The sequence below is a fragment of the Hyperoodon ampullatus genome (assembly GCF_949752795.1).
Source record: "Hyperoodon ampullatus genome assembly, chromosome: 6".
In the NCBI taxonomy this organism is placed as follows: Eukaryota; Metazoa; Chordata; class Mammalia; order Artiodactyla; family Ziphiidae; genus Hyperoodon; species Hyperoodon ampullatus.
The window spans coordinates 58,867,786-58,882,914 of record NC_136919.1 but is presented as its reverse complement, the minus strand read 5'-3'; the positions used below and the strand labels follow the sequence as shown (position 1 = coordinate 58,882,914).

At 38.6% G+C, this 15,129-nt stretch overlaps 1 protein-coding gene across 2 annotated transcripts in view; it reads left to right on the top strand.

The window, feature by feature from the left end:
• ADAMTSL1 (ADAMTS like 1) overlaps positions 1-15,129 on the top strand; it is a gene marked incomplete at both ends in the record, with an annotated part of 469,161 nt that overhangs the window by 164,765 nt on the left and 289,267 nt on the right. For both annotated transcript variants that reach the window (XM_079706140.1, XM_079706139.1), the window contains 2 exons: positions 8,958-9,032; positions 12,373-12,530. In XM_079706140.1, the coding sequence (XP_079562266.1) occupies positions 8,958-9,032; positions 12,373-12,530 (233 nt within the window). The remainder of the gene's footprint in view (positions 1-8,957; positions 9,033-12,372; positions 12,531-15,129) is intronic.

Here is a 15,129-nt window from a genome sequence, read left to right as displayed (position 1 = left end):
AAATAAAAATAATGTTTTTTCCTATCTTGCTGTTTGGCAAATGAAGAACACCATATCTTAAAGTATATTCTGAGACGTATCAGGTGGTGTGAAAAGATGATACATAAAATGTTTCCCTGGGTAAACACATTGGGAACACAGTTAAATAGAGTGAAATGGATTTCTTTGTTTCAGGGATCTTAAGATATTAATTAATGTGCTTTGGAATTTCCATGATTGGGGTATAGTATGTGGTATTTCCCTGCATATTTTATCTTAGATCCCTTTTTCAGGAACCATCTTGTAAGGCTGATGCTTTGTCTTCTTTGTCACTGATTATGTGGTACCTAGTATGAAGCCTGACACTAGGAGACACTCAAAAAATATCTGTGGAAAAAAATAATGAATTTGCTGATTGCCTGATGACCTGCCAGTTGTCTATTAGCCCTTTATAGAACCACAGAAGAATAGGCTGTGACTCTTCCTACGTCTGGTGCTGTGTACTGCTGACTGTTCAAGTTGGCACCAGCCTAAGTTCTCTGTATTTCTCTTTGACTTGGCAAGTGCAGAGAGGCATCTGGAGACATTCCATTCTTGCCTGGCCTGCTCTCTCCATCCTACCCTCTTCTCTCAACAACCTTGTAGGTTCCTCCCCATCTTCCTCCGGGGAGTATACAAAGGCGACTGTGTCAGCCAAAAGCTTGCGTTAATGCCCCCACTTGAGGAATGTGAGTCACTTCTCAACAGAACAAGAGGGAGGCTGCCTGCGCCATGTGGGGGTCAGAAGCCCGCTGCTGAGCACTGCAGAGCCAAAGAGAAAGCTTTCCTTCTACTTGCACTTTACTTGACCTGTGGATCAACAAAGACTTTCTATTTCTAGAAATCCCATTGTCTTAACTGCTTTGAATTTCTTTTGTAAACTTAAAAACCCATGTCTTTATACGAGGCATTTAAAGCTCTGTGAGCCCAGTCTGAACATTTATTGTTCCTTTTCTATATTCCCCTTACGTATTTTGTTCTTCTATGCCACAAACACTTAGCTATCCGAAATTCAACCTTTTCTTTAACAATGCCTGACATTAAAAACAGCTAAAATGTTGTAGTGTGTGTAGCGTATTCAACATTGTAGAAAACTTGATAAATGTAACCTTTTAGGGAAGGAATTGAGAGCATATGATTCTAATTTCTCATTCAGCTGGCTATGTGCTAGGGGTCTTGGAGCGTTTAAAAACTTCAAAATAAACGGTATTTCAGTTCCTATCCTTAAAGAGACTTGGAATAGAGAGATAAAATGATATTTACAAAATACTATGTTCCACACTGTACATCTATATATGGTATACATATCTATAGCCATACCTATATCTGTTCACAACAATATTATAAAATAGGTGTTGCTTTCCCTGTTTTATAAACAGAGAAACTAAGGATCAGAGAAGTTAAGGAACTTCTGAAATTCATTTATTGAAATTAAGTTCTCCTAAAGACAGGATGATAATGTCAAGATTCAGAGAAATTGGCTAGCTTTGGGGATTCCTTTATTTAAATGAAATTCTTCCAGTGACAGGATGGTAATGTATAATATTAGAAAGATATATGTGAAGCAGAGAATTCCACAGAGCTTCTGAATATGCTGGTGAGTTTAAAAATAACTGCCTTTCCCTTGTCTTCTGGAATACTCCCCTGTTCTTTGACCTTGGGTTACTCATTATACTTCTCAGAGGCTTGATTTCTTCATCATAAAATCGGGATGGCAGCATCCACTTTGCCCATGTTACAAGTTTGGGGTGAAGGAATAAATAGTATATTTTAGGAGAAGTGAAACTCTTCAGTGCCATGTAAATATAAGGTATTATTGTCACAAATAGAGTTCTAAATAAAAATGCCTGTGATGTGTTTGGGATGTGTGTAATACACCTCTAATTTTTTAACAGATGTAGAATTGGGGACTGCTTCCACTGAATTATGGCTAAGTTTTCAAATAGGATGAAAATTAAATAATTTTTAAAATAATCTCTAAATCAGTCAATTTTTTAAATTTTCGAAATAAAGAGGGAGTGTCAGGGGAATGTTAATAACCATTTATGGGACATTCACTATATACAGTATTAGATGTATATAGTGTAAAGCAGGGGCCCCCAACCACTGGGCCGTGGACTGGTACCGGTCCAAGTCCTGTTAGGAACTGGGCCTCACAGCAAGAGGTGAGCTGCAGGTGAACGAGCGACGCTTCATCTGCCACTTCCCATCGCTCACATTACTGCTTAAACCTTTCTCCCCTCCCAGTGCCCGGCCATGGAAAAATTGTCTTCCATGAAACCGGTCCTTGGTGCCCAAAAGGTTCAGGACCACTGGTTTAAAGTATATTAAAGAAGTGAAATGCATGATTTCTGCCCTAGAAAGTTTAAAAAATACAAATATATTCTCTTCTATTCTTTTTTTTTTAACATCTTTATTGGAGAATAATTGCTTTAAAATGTTGTGTTAGTTTCTGATGTATAACAAAGTGAATCAGCTATACATATACATATATCCCCATATCCCCCACCTCTTGCGTCTCTCTCCCATTCTCCCTATCCCACCCCTCTACGTGGTCACAAAGCACCAGGCTAATCTCCCTGTGCTATGTGGCTGCTTCCCACTAGCTATCTATTTAACATTTGGTAGTGTATATATGTCCATGCCACTCTCTCACTTCGTCCCAGCTTACACTTCACCCTCCCCGTGTCCTCAAGTCCATTCTCTGCATCTGCGTCTTTATTCCTGTCCTGCCCCTAGGTTCTTCACAACCTTTTTTTTTTTTTTTTTAGATTCCATATATATGTGTTAGCATACGGTATTTGTTTTTCTCTTTCTGACTTACTTCACTCTGTATGACAGACTCTAGGTCCACCCGCCTCACTATAAATAACTCAATTTCGTTTTTTTTATGGCTGAGTAACATTCCATTGTATATATGTGCCACATCTTCTTTATCCATTCATCTGTCGATGGACACTTAGGTTGCTTCCATGTGCTGGCTATTGTAAATAGAGCTGCAGTGAATATTGTGGAACATGACTCTTCTTAAATTATGCTTTTCTCAGGGTATATGCCCAGTAGAGGGATTGCTGGGTCGTATGGTAGTTCTATTTTTACTTTTTTAAGGAACCTCTATACTGTTCTCCATAGTGGCTGTATCAATTTACATTCCCACCAACAGTGCAAGAGGGTTCCCTTTTCTCCACACCCTCTCCAGCATTTATTGTGTGTAGATTTTTTGATGATGGCCATTCTGACGGGTGTGAGGTGGTACCTCATTGCAGTTTTGATTTGCATTTCTCTAATGATTAGTGATGTTAAGCATCCTTTCACGTGTTTGTTGGCAATTTCTATATCTTCTTTGGAGAAATGTCTATTTAGGTCTTCTGCCCATTTTTGGATTGGGTTGTTTTTTTTTTTTTTTTTTTTGATATTGAGCTACATGAGCTGCTTGTATATTTTGGAGATTAATCCTTTGTCAGTTGCTTCCTTTGGAAATATTTTCTTCCATTCTGAGGGTTGTCTTTTCATCTTGTTGATGATTCCCTTTGCTGTGCAAAAGGTTTTAACGTTCATTAGGTCCCATTTGTTTATTTTTATTTCCATTTCTCTAGGAGGCAGGTCAAAAAAGATCTTGCTGTAATTCATGTCATAGAGTGTTCTGCCTGTGTTTTCTTCTAAGAGTTTTATAGTGTCTGGCCTTACGTTTAGGTCTTTAATCCATTTTCAGTTTATTTTTGTGTATGGTGTTAGGGAGTGTTCTAATTTCATTCTTTTACATCTAGCTGTCCAGTTTTCCCAGCACCACAATGGAAGAGCTGTCTTTTCTCCATTGTGTATTCTCCCTCCTTTATTAAAGATAAGGTGACCATATGTGCGTGGGTTTATCTCTGAGCTTTCTATCCTGTTCCATTGATCTATATTTGTGTCCTTGTTTCACTACCATACTGTCTTGATTACTGTAGCTCTGTAGTATAGTCTGAAGTCCAGGAGCCTGATTCCTCCAGTTCTGTTTTTTTCTCAAGATTGCTTTGGCTCTTCAGGGTCTTTTGTGTTTCCATACAGGTTGTGAAATTTTTTGTTCTAGTTCTGTGAAAAATGCCAGTGGTGGTTTGATAGGGATGGCATTGAATCTGTAGATTGCTTTGGGTAGTATAGTCATTTTCACAATGTTGATTCTTCCAATCCAAAGACATGGTATATCTCTCCATCTGTTTGTATCATCTTTCATTTCTTTCATCGGTGTCTTATACTTTTCTGCATACAGGTCTTTTGTCTCCTTAGGTAGGTTTATTCCTGGGTGTTTTATTCTTTTTGTTGCAATGGTAAATGGGAGTGTTTAATTTCTCTTTCAGATTTTTCATCATCAGTGTATAGGAATGCAAGAGAGTTCTGTGCATTAATTTTGTATCCTGCTACTCTACCAAATTCATTGATTAGCTCTAGTAGTTTTCTGGTAGCATCTTTAGGATTCTCTCTGTATAGTGTCATGTCATCTGCAAACAGTGGCAGGTTTGCTTCTTTTTTTCTGATTTGGATTCCTTTTATTTCTTTTTCTTCTCTGATTGCTGTGGCTAAAACTTCCAAAACCATGTTGAATAATAGTGGTGAGAGTGAGCACCCTTGTCTTGTTCCTGATCTTAGTGCAAATGGTTTCAGTTTTTCCATTGAGAATGATGTTGGCTGTGGGTTTGTCATATATGGCCTTTATCATATTCAGGTAAGTTCCCTGTATGCCTGCTTTCTGGAGGGTTTTTATCATAAGTGGGTGTTGAATTTTGTCAAAAGCTTTTCCTGCATCTATTGAGATGATCATGTGGTTTTTCTCCTTCAGTTTGTTAATATGGTGTATCACATTGATTGATTTGCATATGATGAAGAATCCTTGCATTCCTGGGATAAACCCCACGTGATCATGGTGTATGATCCTTTTTATGTGCTGTTGGATTCTGTTTGCTAGTATTTTGTTGAGGATTTTTGTATCTATGTTTATCAGTGATATTTGTTGTAGTTTTCTTTTTTTGTGACATCTTTGTCTGGTTTTGGTATTAGGGTAATGGTGGCCTCGTAAAATGAGTTTGAGAGTGTTCCTCCCTCTGCTATATTTTGGAAGAGTTTGAGAAGGATAGGTGTTAGCTCTTCTCTAAATGTTTGATAGAATTTGCCTGTGAAACTCTCTGGTACTGGGCTTTTGTTTGTTGGAAGATTTTTAATCACAGTTTCAATTTTAGCGCTTGTGATTAGTCTGTTTATATTTCCTATTTCTTCCTGGTTCAGTCTCAGAAGGTTGTGCTTTTCTAAGAATTTGTCCATTTCTTCCAGGTTGTCCATTTTATTGGCATAGAGTTGCTTGTAGTAATCTCTCATGATCCTTTATATTTCTGCAGTGTCAGTTGTTACTTCTCCTTTTGCATTTCTAATTCTATGGATTTGAGTTTTCTCTCTTTTTTTCCTGATGGGTCTGGCTAATGGTTTATCAATTTTGTTTATCTTCTCAAAGAACCAGCTTTTAGTTTTATTGGTCTTTGCTATGATTTCCTTCGTTTCTTTTTCATTTACTTCTGATCTGATTTTTATGTTTTCTTTCCTTCTGCTGACTTTGGGGTGTTTTTTTGTTGCTCTTTCTCTAATTGCTTTAGGTATTAGGTTAGGTTGTTTATTTCAGATTTTTCTTGTTTCTTGTTTCTTGAGGTAGGCTTGTATAGCTATAAACTTCCCTCTTAGAACTGCTTTTGCTGCCTCCCTTAGGTTTTTCGTCATCGTGTTTTCATTGTCATTTGTTTCTAGGTATGTTTTGATTTCCACTTTGATTTCTTCAGTGATCTCTTGGTTATTTAGTGTCATATTGTTTAGCCTCCATGTGTTTGTATTTTTTAGAGATTTTTTTCCTGTAATTGATATCTAGTCTCATAGCATTGTGGTCAGAAAAGATACTTGATATGATTTCAATTTTCTTAAATTTACTGAGGCTTGATTTGTGACCCAAGATATGATCTATGCTGGAGAATGTTCCATGAGCACTCGAGAAGATAGTGTATTCTGCTGTTTTTGGATGGAATGTCCTATAAACATCAATTAAGTCCATCTTGTTTAATGTATCATTTAAAGCTTGTGTTTCCTTATTTTTTTTCATTGATGATCTGTCCATTGGTGAAAGTGGGGTGTTCAAGAACACCATTATGATTGTGTTACTGTCGATTTCCCCTTTTATGGCTGTTTGCATTTGCCTTATGCATTGAGGTGCTCCTATGTTGAGTGTATAAATATTTACAATCGTTATATCTTCTTCTTGGGTTGATCCCTTGATCATTATGTCGTGCCCTTCTTTGTCTCTTGTAATAGTCTTTATTTTAAAGTCTATTTTGTTTGATATGGGAATTACTGCTTCAGCTTTCTTTCATTTTCCATTTGCATGGAATATCTTTTTCCATCCCCTGACTTTCAGTCTGCATGTGTCCCTGGGTCTGCAGTGGGTCTCTTGTAGACAGCATATATACGGGTCTTGTTTTTATATCTATTCAGCCAGTCTGTGTCTTTTGGTTGGAGCATTTAATCCATTTACATTTAAGGTAATTATCAATATGTTCCTATTACCATTTTCCCAATTGTTTGGGTTTGTTATTGTAGGTCTTTTCCCACTCCTGTGTTTCCTGCCTAGAGAAGTTCCTTTAGCATTTGTTGTAAAGCTGGTTTGGTGGTGCTGACTTCTCTTAGCTTTTTCTTGTCTGTAAAGGTTTTAATTTCTCCGTCGAATCTGAATGAGATCTTTGCTGGGTAGAGTAATCTTGGTTGTAGGATTTTCCCTTTCATCACTTTAAATACGTCCTGCCACTCCCTTCTGGCTTGCAGAGTTTCTGCTGAAAGACCAACTGTTAAGCTGAATCCCCTTAAGATTCCCTTGTATGTTATTTGTTGCTTTTCCCTTGCTGCTTTTAATATTTTTTCTTTGTATTTAATTTTTGATAGTTTGATTAATATGTGTCTTGGCATGTTTCTCCTTGGATTTATCATGTATGGGCCTCTCTGTGCTTCCTGGACTTGATTGGCTATTTCCTTTCCCGTTTGGAAGTTTTCAACTATAATCTCTTCAAATATTTTCTCAGACGCTTTCTTTTTCACTTCTTCTCTAGAACCCCTGTAATTCGAATGTTGGTATGTTTAATGTTGTCCCAGAGGTCTCTGAGACTACCCTCAAGTTTTTTCATTGTTTTTTCTTTATTCTGCTCTGTGGTTGTTATTTCCACTCTTCATCTTCCAGGTCACTTATTCGTTCTCCTGCCTTAGTTATTCTGCTCTTGATTCCTTCTAGAGAATTTTTAATTTCATTTATTTTGTTGTTCATCATTGTTTGTTTGCTCTTTATTTCTTCTAGGTCCTTGTTAAACATTTCTTGTATTTTCTCCATTCTCTTTCCAAGATTTTGAATCATCTTTACTATCATTACTGTGAATTCTCTTTCAGGTAGACTGCCTATTTCCTTTTCATTTGTTTGCTCTGGTGGGTTTTACTTTGCTCCTTCATCTGCTGCATATTTCTCTGTCTTCTTATTTTGCTCAACTTACTGTTACTGTTTGCGGTCTCCTTTTTGCAGGCTGCAGGTTCATAATTTCCATTGTTTGGGGTGTCTGCCCCCAGTAGGTAAGGTTGGTTCAGTGAGTTGTGTAGGCTTCCTGGTGGAGGGCACTGGTTCCTGTGTTCTGGTAAATGAGGCTGGGTCTTGTCTTTCTGGTGGGCAGGACCATGTTCAGTGGTGTGTTTTGGGTGTCTGTGAAGTTATTATGATTTTAGGCAGCCTCTCTGCTAATGGGTGTGGTTGTGTTCCTGTCTTGCTAGTTGTTTGGCATGGGGTGTCCAGCACTGGAGCTTGCTGGTCATTGAGTGGAGCTGCGTCTTAGCATTGAGACAGAGATCTCTGGGAGAGCTCTCACTGAGGGATATTACATGGGGCTGGGAGGTCTCTGGTCATCCAATGTCCTGACCTCAGCTCTCCCACCTCAGAGGCTCAGAGCTGACACCTGGTCAGAGCACCAAGACCCTTTTGGGAAGTCTGAGGTCTTCTGCTCACATTCAGTAGGTGTTCTGTAGGAGTTTTTCCACATGTAGATGTATTTTTGATGTATTTGTGGGGAGGAAGGTGATCTCTATACATCTTACTCCTCCACCATCTTGAAAGTCCTCCTCAAGATATTTTAGACATGCCTATCTTTTGGGTCCACCAACAGAGGTGAAAGTAAAGTTGGAGTCTGAGTATCTGAAATTGGGCAGGGCGCGGTCTTGGCAGGGCCAAAGGTTGTCTTCTATTCTTAACTGTCCTACTCATCCAAGACAGTTACTTTGCTAGAGAGAAATCCGGATTTTTTTACAATAAAGTCCTTCTTTGAGCATTAAAAGTTATTTTCTTTTTGTAATTCTACACAGTTTTTCCAGTCTAGAGAAATCTGAGGATTTAAGACCGGGTTTTAAAATCAGAAATGAACACTTCCAAATTCTTTTTTTTTTTTTTTTTGCGGTACGCGGGCCTCTCACTGTTGTGGCCTCTCCCGTTGCGCAGACTCCGGACACGCAGACTCAGTGGCCATGGCTCACGGGCCCAGCCACTCCGTGGCATGTGGGATTTTCCCGGACTGAGGCACGAACCCACGTCCCCTGTATCAGCAGGCGGACTCCCAACCACTGCGCCACCAGGGAAGCCCAAATTCATTTTTAATGTATCAAAATTCATGTATTTTTTCAAAGGCCAGATCCCCCATGAGTTATCCAGTGACTAGCTTTTTCAGCATATTTTATTTTGAAGAAAGTGGAAATTTTGATTCCCACATATTGGTGTTCACATTGTAAACACTTTTTTAAAAGATTATCTTTTGGGGGTGTATGTAAATCGGTGTGTTTATATAGGTGACAATCAGTAATTTTGTATAAAATTATGTGCTTTAAGACTCTGCTTCATTTCTCTCTAGTGGACGACACAGTGGTTGCTATTCCCTATGGAAGCAGACATATTCGCCTTGTCTTAAAAGGACCTGACCACTTGTGTAAGTAAACTCACTTGTTGTCCTTTGGGTATTGGTAATTTTAGTTGTTATTATTTATTTTTTGTTCCCAGAAAAGATTAAGATTTAGAAATACAAATCTTAATCCTCTATCATAATATGGTATTTTGAATGCTTCTGTTTATCTTTTGGTTGCCTAGGAGACAGCAGAGACGTATGTGGTAATTACCTCCAGCGAGTCATCCTGAAAGATACAAAATTGATGTTTCCAATAGGGTGTTGATGAGTTAAGCACATGTTTATGATTTTGTGAATATTATTTCTCATTCTCTCTCTTCTTCCTCTCCAGTCATTCTCAATCTTTTCCTTGCCTCACCTCTTTCTTTTTTCTTCTTCTTTTCAACCTTCCTTCCCTCTCCTTCATTCTTTCTCTTTTAATCCCTACTCTTAGGCTCCATTACTTTATCAATTCAGGGGAACACAGAAACTCCAAACAGCCTTAACCCTGTGGCATTTGAAGAGAACCATGTGGTCTAGTTAAGCATCCCATGTAGTAAAGATAATGCAAGACTCTAATGTCTTGAAGATAGCTTTTGGAATTCAAGATTGAAGGGTAACCGTAACCCCAAAGATCAAATGGTAGCATGGTCCCACCAGAGTTTGTGCAAGAATTGATCTTCAGTCATGGCAAGCTAGCAGTACATAGCCACATCTTTTTTTTTTTTTATTACCATGCAGTGCTGTTTAGATGTAGACCTGTAAATTACAAGCAGAAAATTATAGACTATAAACCAGGAGAGGATATGTTAACTTTTTCTGAAAAATTCACTTTCACTGAAAGACTTCACTTCAGTTGGTCCCTTGAGCATTTCTGATCTCCTCCGCTATGATTTTTCCTAGGTTCCTCCAAAGCCATCTATCATCTTCTGCTTTCTCTTCCCTCCCACACACATGCCTAAGAAGCCAATTTAGGTGGCACGCATTATCTTTTGGCAATTGGATTATAAATGAAATCATTCCAAAAAGACAAACTGGAGGGAGACAAATTGGAGCCTGTGAAAGTTCAGATAGCCTACAGAAGCCTTTCTAAATATAGAAATAAGTACATTTCATGGGAAAGGTGGGCTTTGAGAGTTCATGTGACATAAAGGAATAAGTAAAGTACAGTTCAGCAAGGTCAAAAGATGCTGAGAAATCACCTTATATGGATCCAAGTGCTTTTCTAACCCTGAACATCCCCCCAAAATATATTGTTCATGTGTCAAAGGATGATATATGTGTGTACACTGTTACCATTCAAATGATTTGTTTTTCCTCTTAAGAATTAGACAGAATTAACTGCTGGTGTAACAACCTCAGTCAGAAACAGTATTTTTCTGCGCAGTGAGAGGCTAAAATAAAACATCCAGACTAATGCATCACCAAGTGGGTGACTTACTCCTCATTGCAAAAGAAAGAACCCAAGGGAAGAGGTGTAAGAGGAAAATTCATTTTTATAAATGAATTAGTCTAGCCTCCTGGACTTCCTAATTAGGCGATCACTGAGAAGCTGAAGAATTGGCCTTGTTTGGTGTAATTGCTCTAAGGATTTGATAGGTAAAGTGTCAGATGATAGTCATAAATGATTAAAAGCAAAATGGAATCTGCTTTTTCCTTCAAAAGGCATACTGTTGGTAACATTTGTATAGCCAAGGAAGTTTCTTTTTTTTTTCTATTTTGTTTTTGTATTTGGAATATAACCCAGCAAAATGAATGTGTAAATAAATGATGCCTTGTTTCTCTGGCAACCCTTTTACCCTTCACTCCCAGAAGCTGGCCCAGTATGGGACCAACCTCAGCAAGAGTTAAGGAGGGCCAAACGAGAAGAGTAGACCATCTGTACAGGTCCAGCTCATCTTTAATCAGAAGTACCTGGGAGGTACTTCTGGGAAGCCTGGTGATAAAATTGAATCAGATGCTCAGGCTTAGACCTCCAAGAGTTTTCCAAAACTAAGTTAATTTATGTCCTGGAGATACTTCCACAAATGAGTGCAAATACATGGAAGGCAGCTCGAGGAGTGAAGGCTAGAGGAAGGAGATACAGAGATGCTGCTGCTTTCCTCTGATGACAACCACTGTGGTTCTCCCACTCCAGCGTTCTCTCGATGTGCCTTTTATTCTGTGAGGTCCTCTCAGCCCTGGGACAGGGGAGGAAAGCCAGACCTACTCCCAGAGAAAGGCTACACGACTTCATCTGAGGGGCATGGGCATTTAATTGGACACCAGCATTTTCTACCTGTTGGTATTCCTTCTAGTAGAGAACTTGAAGTAGACAACATCTAGAATAATTTAGTGCAAATACATTAGGTACCTTAGTGCCTCCAGAGACCTTAAAATTGTCCTTAACCCCAAAACCTCAATCTGTAAAACACATAAGAGGGGAGTCATTCTGATTGAATGTGGGTAGGAGACCCAGATCCCTACCCAGGCACCCCATCTTTCTGCTAAAGAACCCCTGCCAAAACCAAGGGTCCTTGTGCAAGTTTTTCAAACCATCGTTAGACTTAGTCTATCCGTCTTTCATCACTCAGGAGGCAATTATTCTAAAATACTCAATCACATGAGAACTTAACCTACTTTGAAATATATATATCATAATTACCCTCATCCTCAGCATGTTCTGATTTCGTAAAACAAAAGATGCTTCCTAGGCTTTGTCATTGGGCAAATTCAGATCGGAATGCTCCAGGAATCAAGTTCCTCTCTCTGTCTTGAGTTCTTGTGAAATATCATATATGTATATAAGACTGAGTGAAGTAATAAAAAGGATTTTAAAAAGCAAGAGAAGTAAAGAGGATAGTTCCCTGTCCTTAAGTCACTATAGTTTCTTTATTTTGAGCAATAGCACAATTCAGTAAGTAACCAGGAAGTATAAATAAATACAAAGTAATACATGATTATCAAGTCTCACAATGAGTGCTGAAGGAACTCAGAGAGGCACCCTGGGCCTCATAGAGCAAAAGGGTAACTTCAGGGTATTCTAGACGGAGGGCCATAAAGCCTGAAATCAATAAGATATGTATGGGAGATGGTTTAGTCAAAAGAATAGGATTGTGGTAAAGTAAGGTACCCAAAGGAAGTCATCCAGGTAATCAAAGATTTCTTGACAGGGAGCCCTGAATGCTTGGCTAATGAGTTTTAAAATAACTTCATTTGCTGCATAAATTCCTCTGTGATCCAGAGGTACCCATATATTTTGTTTTTATCACATTTCAATTATGTCAGCCATATAAAGAATAATACTTCTCCCTGACATAGTTCTTTTGCATGAGATGTGCTTGCATGTGGTCTGTGGTAGCCCTGGGAACATCTTTCTCTCTTCTTCATGTGTTTGATTATGTAGATCTGGAAACCAAAACCCTCCAGGGGGCTAAAGGTGAAAATAGTCTCAGCTCTACAGGCATCTTTCTTGTGGACAATTCTAGTGTGGACTTCCAAAAATTTCCAGACAAAGAGATACTGAGAATGGCTGGACCACTTACAGCAGATTTCATTGTCAAGGTAAGCACATTTAGGTACCTTGTTTTCGAGCTACCTCTGAACTGGTGTTACTTATAATCCCCTGAAGAGAGAGGGACTTTAGGTTTTGACATAGATTTGGAAAGCTTGTTATCCAGGAAATGTTTAATTCAAGGGTGTTGAGCTACATCCTAGACTTTATAAGAACACGCAAAAATTTTAAGGTTCTAGGAATATATATATATATATATATATATATATATATATATATATTTGTCTGTGTATAAGTTAATAAAAAGACCCCACTCAAAAAGCCAACATGTCATTAGTTGAGGGATATAAACTGTTTTTTAAAAGAACTTAGGATACAGTCATTGACTCACATAAGGTATCTGCTGTCAAAGAGAAAGACTAATTAATGATCCATAGGCTTGATCATGCTTCCAGTTGCAAGGTTTTTTTCCCTCTTGTACTGGCAGCAATACCAAGTTGTTTCTTTCTGTCAGAGCCTCCCTACTCTTCAAGGTAATATAAAACACATTGCTGGAAGCAACATACATGTTCTGTTGGAAAAATGTACACACTAGAAGACTGTTTGGGAATCCCAGTAAAAATAAAGCATATTTTTGCCTTCAGTAGGTCAGAAGGACCTGAAGGATTTCAGCTGTGAAGCTGTAGAACTTGTAATGTGTCCAGGACTCCATAAATTTCTCATCATGGGATCTGGAGCCAGAGGACATTTGATTTAAGCTAAGGCTTGATGACCCCATGGCAGCTGGAAGTAAGGATGCATGTTGGAAATGTGATAGGCAGTGAGGCTGCATGGAAGAAGGGTTCCAGAGTCTGTCCTCTGTCTCCATCTGCATGGTAGCCCCTTTAATCCAGTCCAGATGCCAGTTACATGACCGTGAACAAGAAGCCACAAACCACCAGAGATAGTTCCCAATAGAAGTGATGTGGTAGGTAGTTAAATAATTTCAGTTGAACAAACAAATAGAGTAAAAGAATGAGAGATGCCTTAATTTCTTGAAGCCCTTAGAATAAACCACTTTTACTAATTTCCCTGGTAACTTTGCTAGAGTTAATACACATACTGAAAATATAGAATTGATTTCAATAATATCGTCCACATTTGAACAGTTCACAGAATTGTCAAATGCATTTCATATGTCCAGCTGCCTTCTGCACATCACCCACAGGTACAGTGAGCTCAAGGTGTCCAAAACTTGTCTAGCCCCAGAAACCTACTTTATCTTCTTTAATTCTTATCTTGTGGAACAATACACTATTTACCCAGCCAAGTCAGAAACCTCTGATTCACACCAATTCCCTTCTCCTATACACCCCTAGTTAGACATTAAACTTTGTCAGCTCTACCTCCATACCATCTCTGAAGACTCTTCTTTCTTCTCCATCCTTACCACCACTGTCTTAGTTTAGGTCTTTGGATTTCTCACCTGAACTAATGTGATGGGCTCTGAATTAGCTTCCCAGCCTCAGACCCATTGTCCATGTTACCTTCAGAGTGAGTTTTCCAAAAACCAGAGTGAGTTTCCCCTATTCATGCTCCTGTGTTGCCCCTCACCTCCACTCATTGCTTTGGGATTAAAATGCAAATCCATAGCCCAGCATCTGTTACTCTCAATAATCTGGATTCTGTCTACCTTTCCAACCTCAGCTTTGCCTTTTCCTCTCCTGTTTCAATCAACTGAATGACTGGCAAGCCCCCCAACATCTTGCGCTCTCATAGTGCATTACCTTTGCGTAATGCTGTGTCCTCTGTCTGCGATGCTCTTATCTTTTCTTCCCCCATTTTCTTCACTAACTCCTACTTGTACTTCAGGACTTTCTCCTTCCAGAAGCATGCTGTGACTTGACCTCAAATTCCAGTTTCTGTCACATCTCCCCTCTTCGTGTTCCTCAACGGCAGGGGCAGAATCATATCTGTCTTCATATCTCCATAAAAACCCGACAAGTGCTGGATGAATAAGGGACTTTTACCACATGGCAGTTGCTGAAGTGGGACAGATATGACATCTTTATCCTTCCTGAAAGGACACTGAATCTGAGGGAAGTTGAGTGATGTGCTCTAGCTCACACCAGTGACAAGCCAGGACCAAAGATCATGTCTCTACTTCTGGCTCAAAACTCTTTTTAGTATTCTGTGTTGCTTCTAAGAGGGTATTTTTTCTTCTATGTATAAATATACATATTAAAGGAAAAATGAACTTTGAGGAACTTTTTGATGCTTTCCTAGATTCTTAGCACCTGTAAGTGTCTTCTTTCAGAAACAGGCTGAGCTATCATTTTACTGTCTTTTGCATTATATCCTCTTTGGTGACCTAGCTTCAGGTTGCAAATGAGAGGAGATTAAGGTTTCATTAGAAAATATCGGGATCAAATAAATGTAAAGTTATTCTAAAATAGATTATATAATTTTTAAATACTTTTACTCAAACTTGAAAATGAGCCAGATAATGTAAGGAGATACAGGGAAAAAGAAGAAAATTACCTTTTTTGCCAGTGATTTATAATAAAGCAACATTTTCTCCCTTAATTTTCCCCAGGAAATAGCTGAAAATGAAAGATTACCATTTGCTTGTTTGCCGTCTTTCATGATTTAGGTGCTTAGAAGTTATAC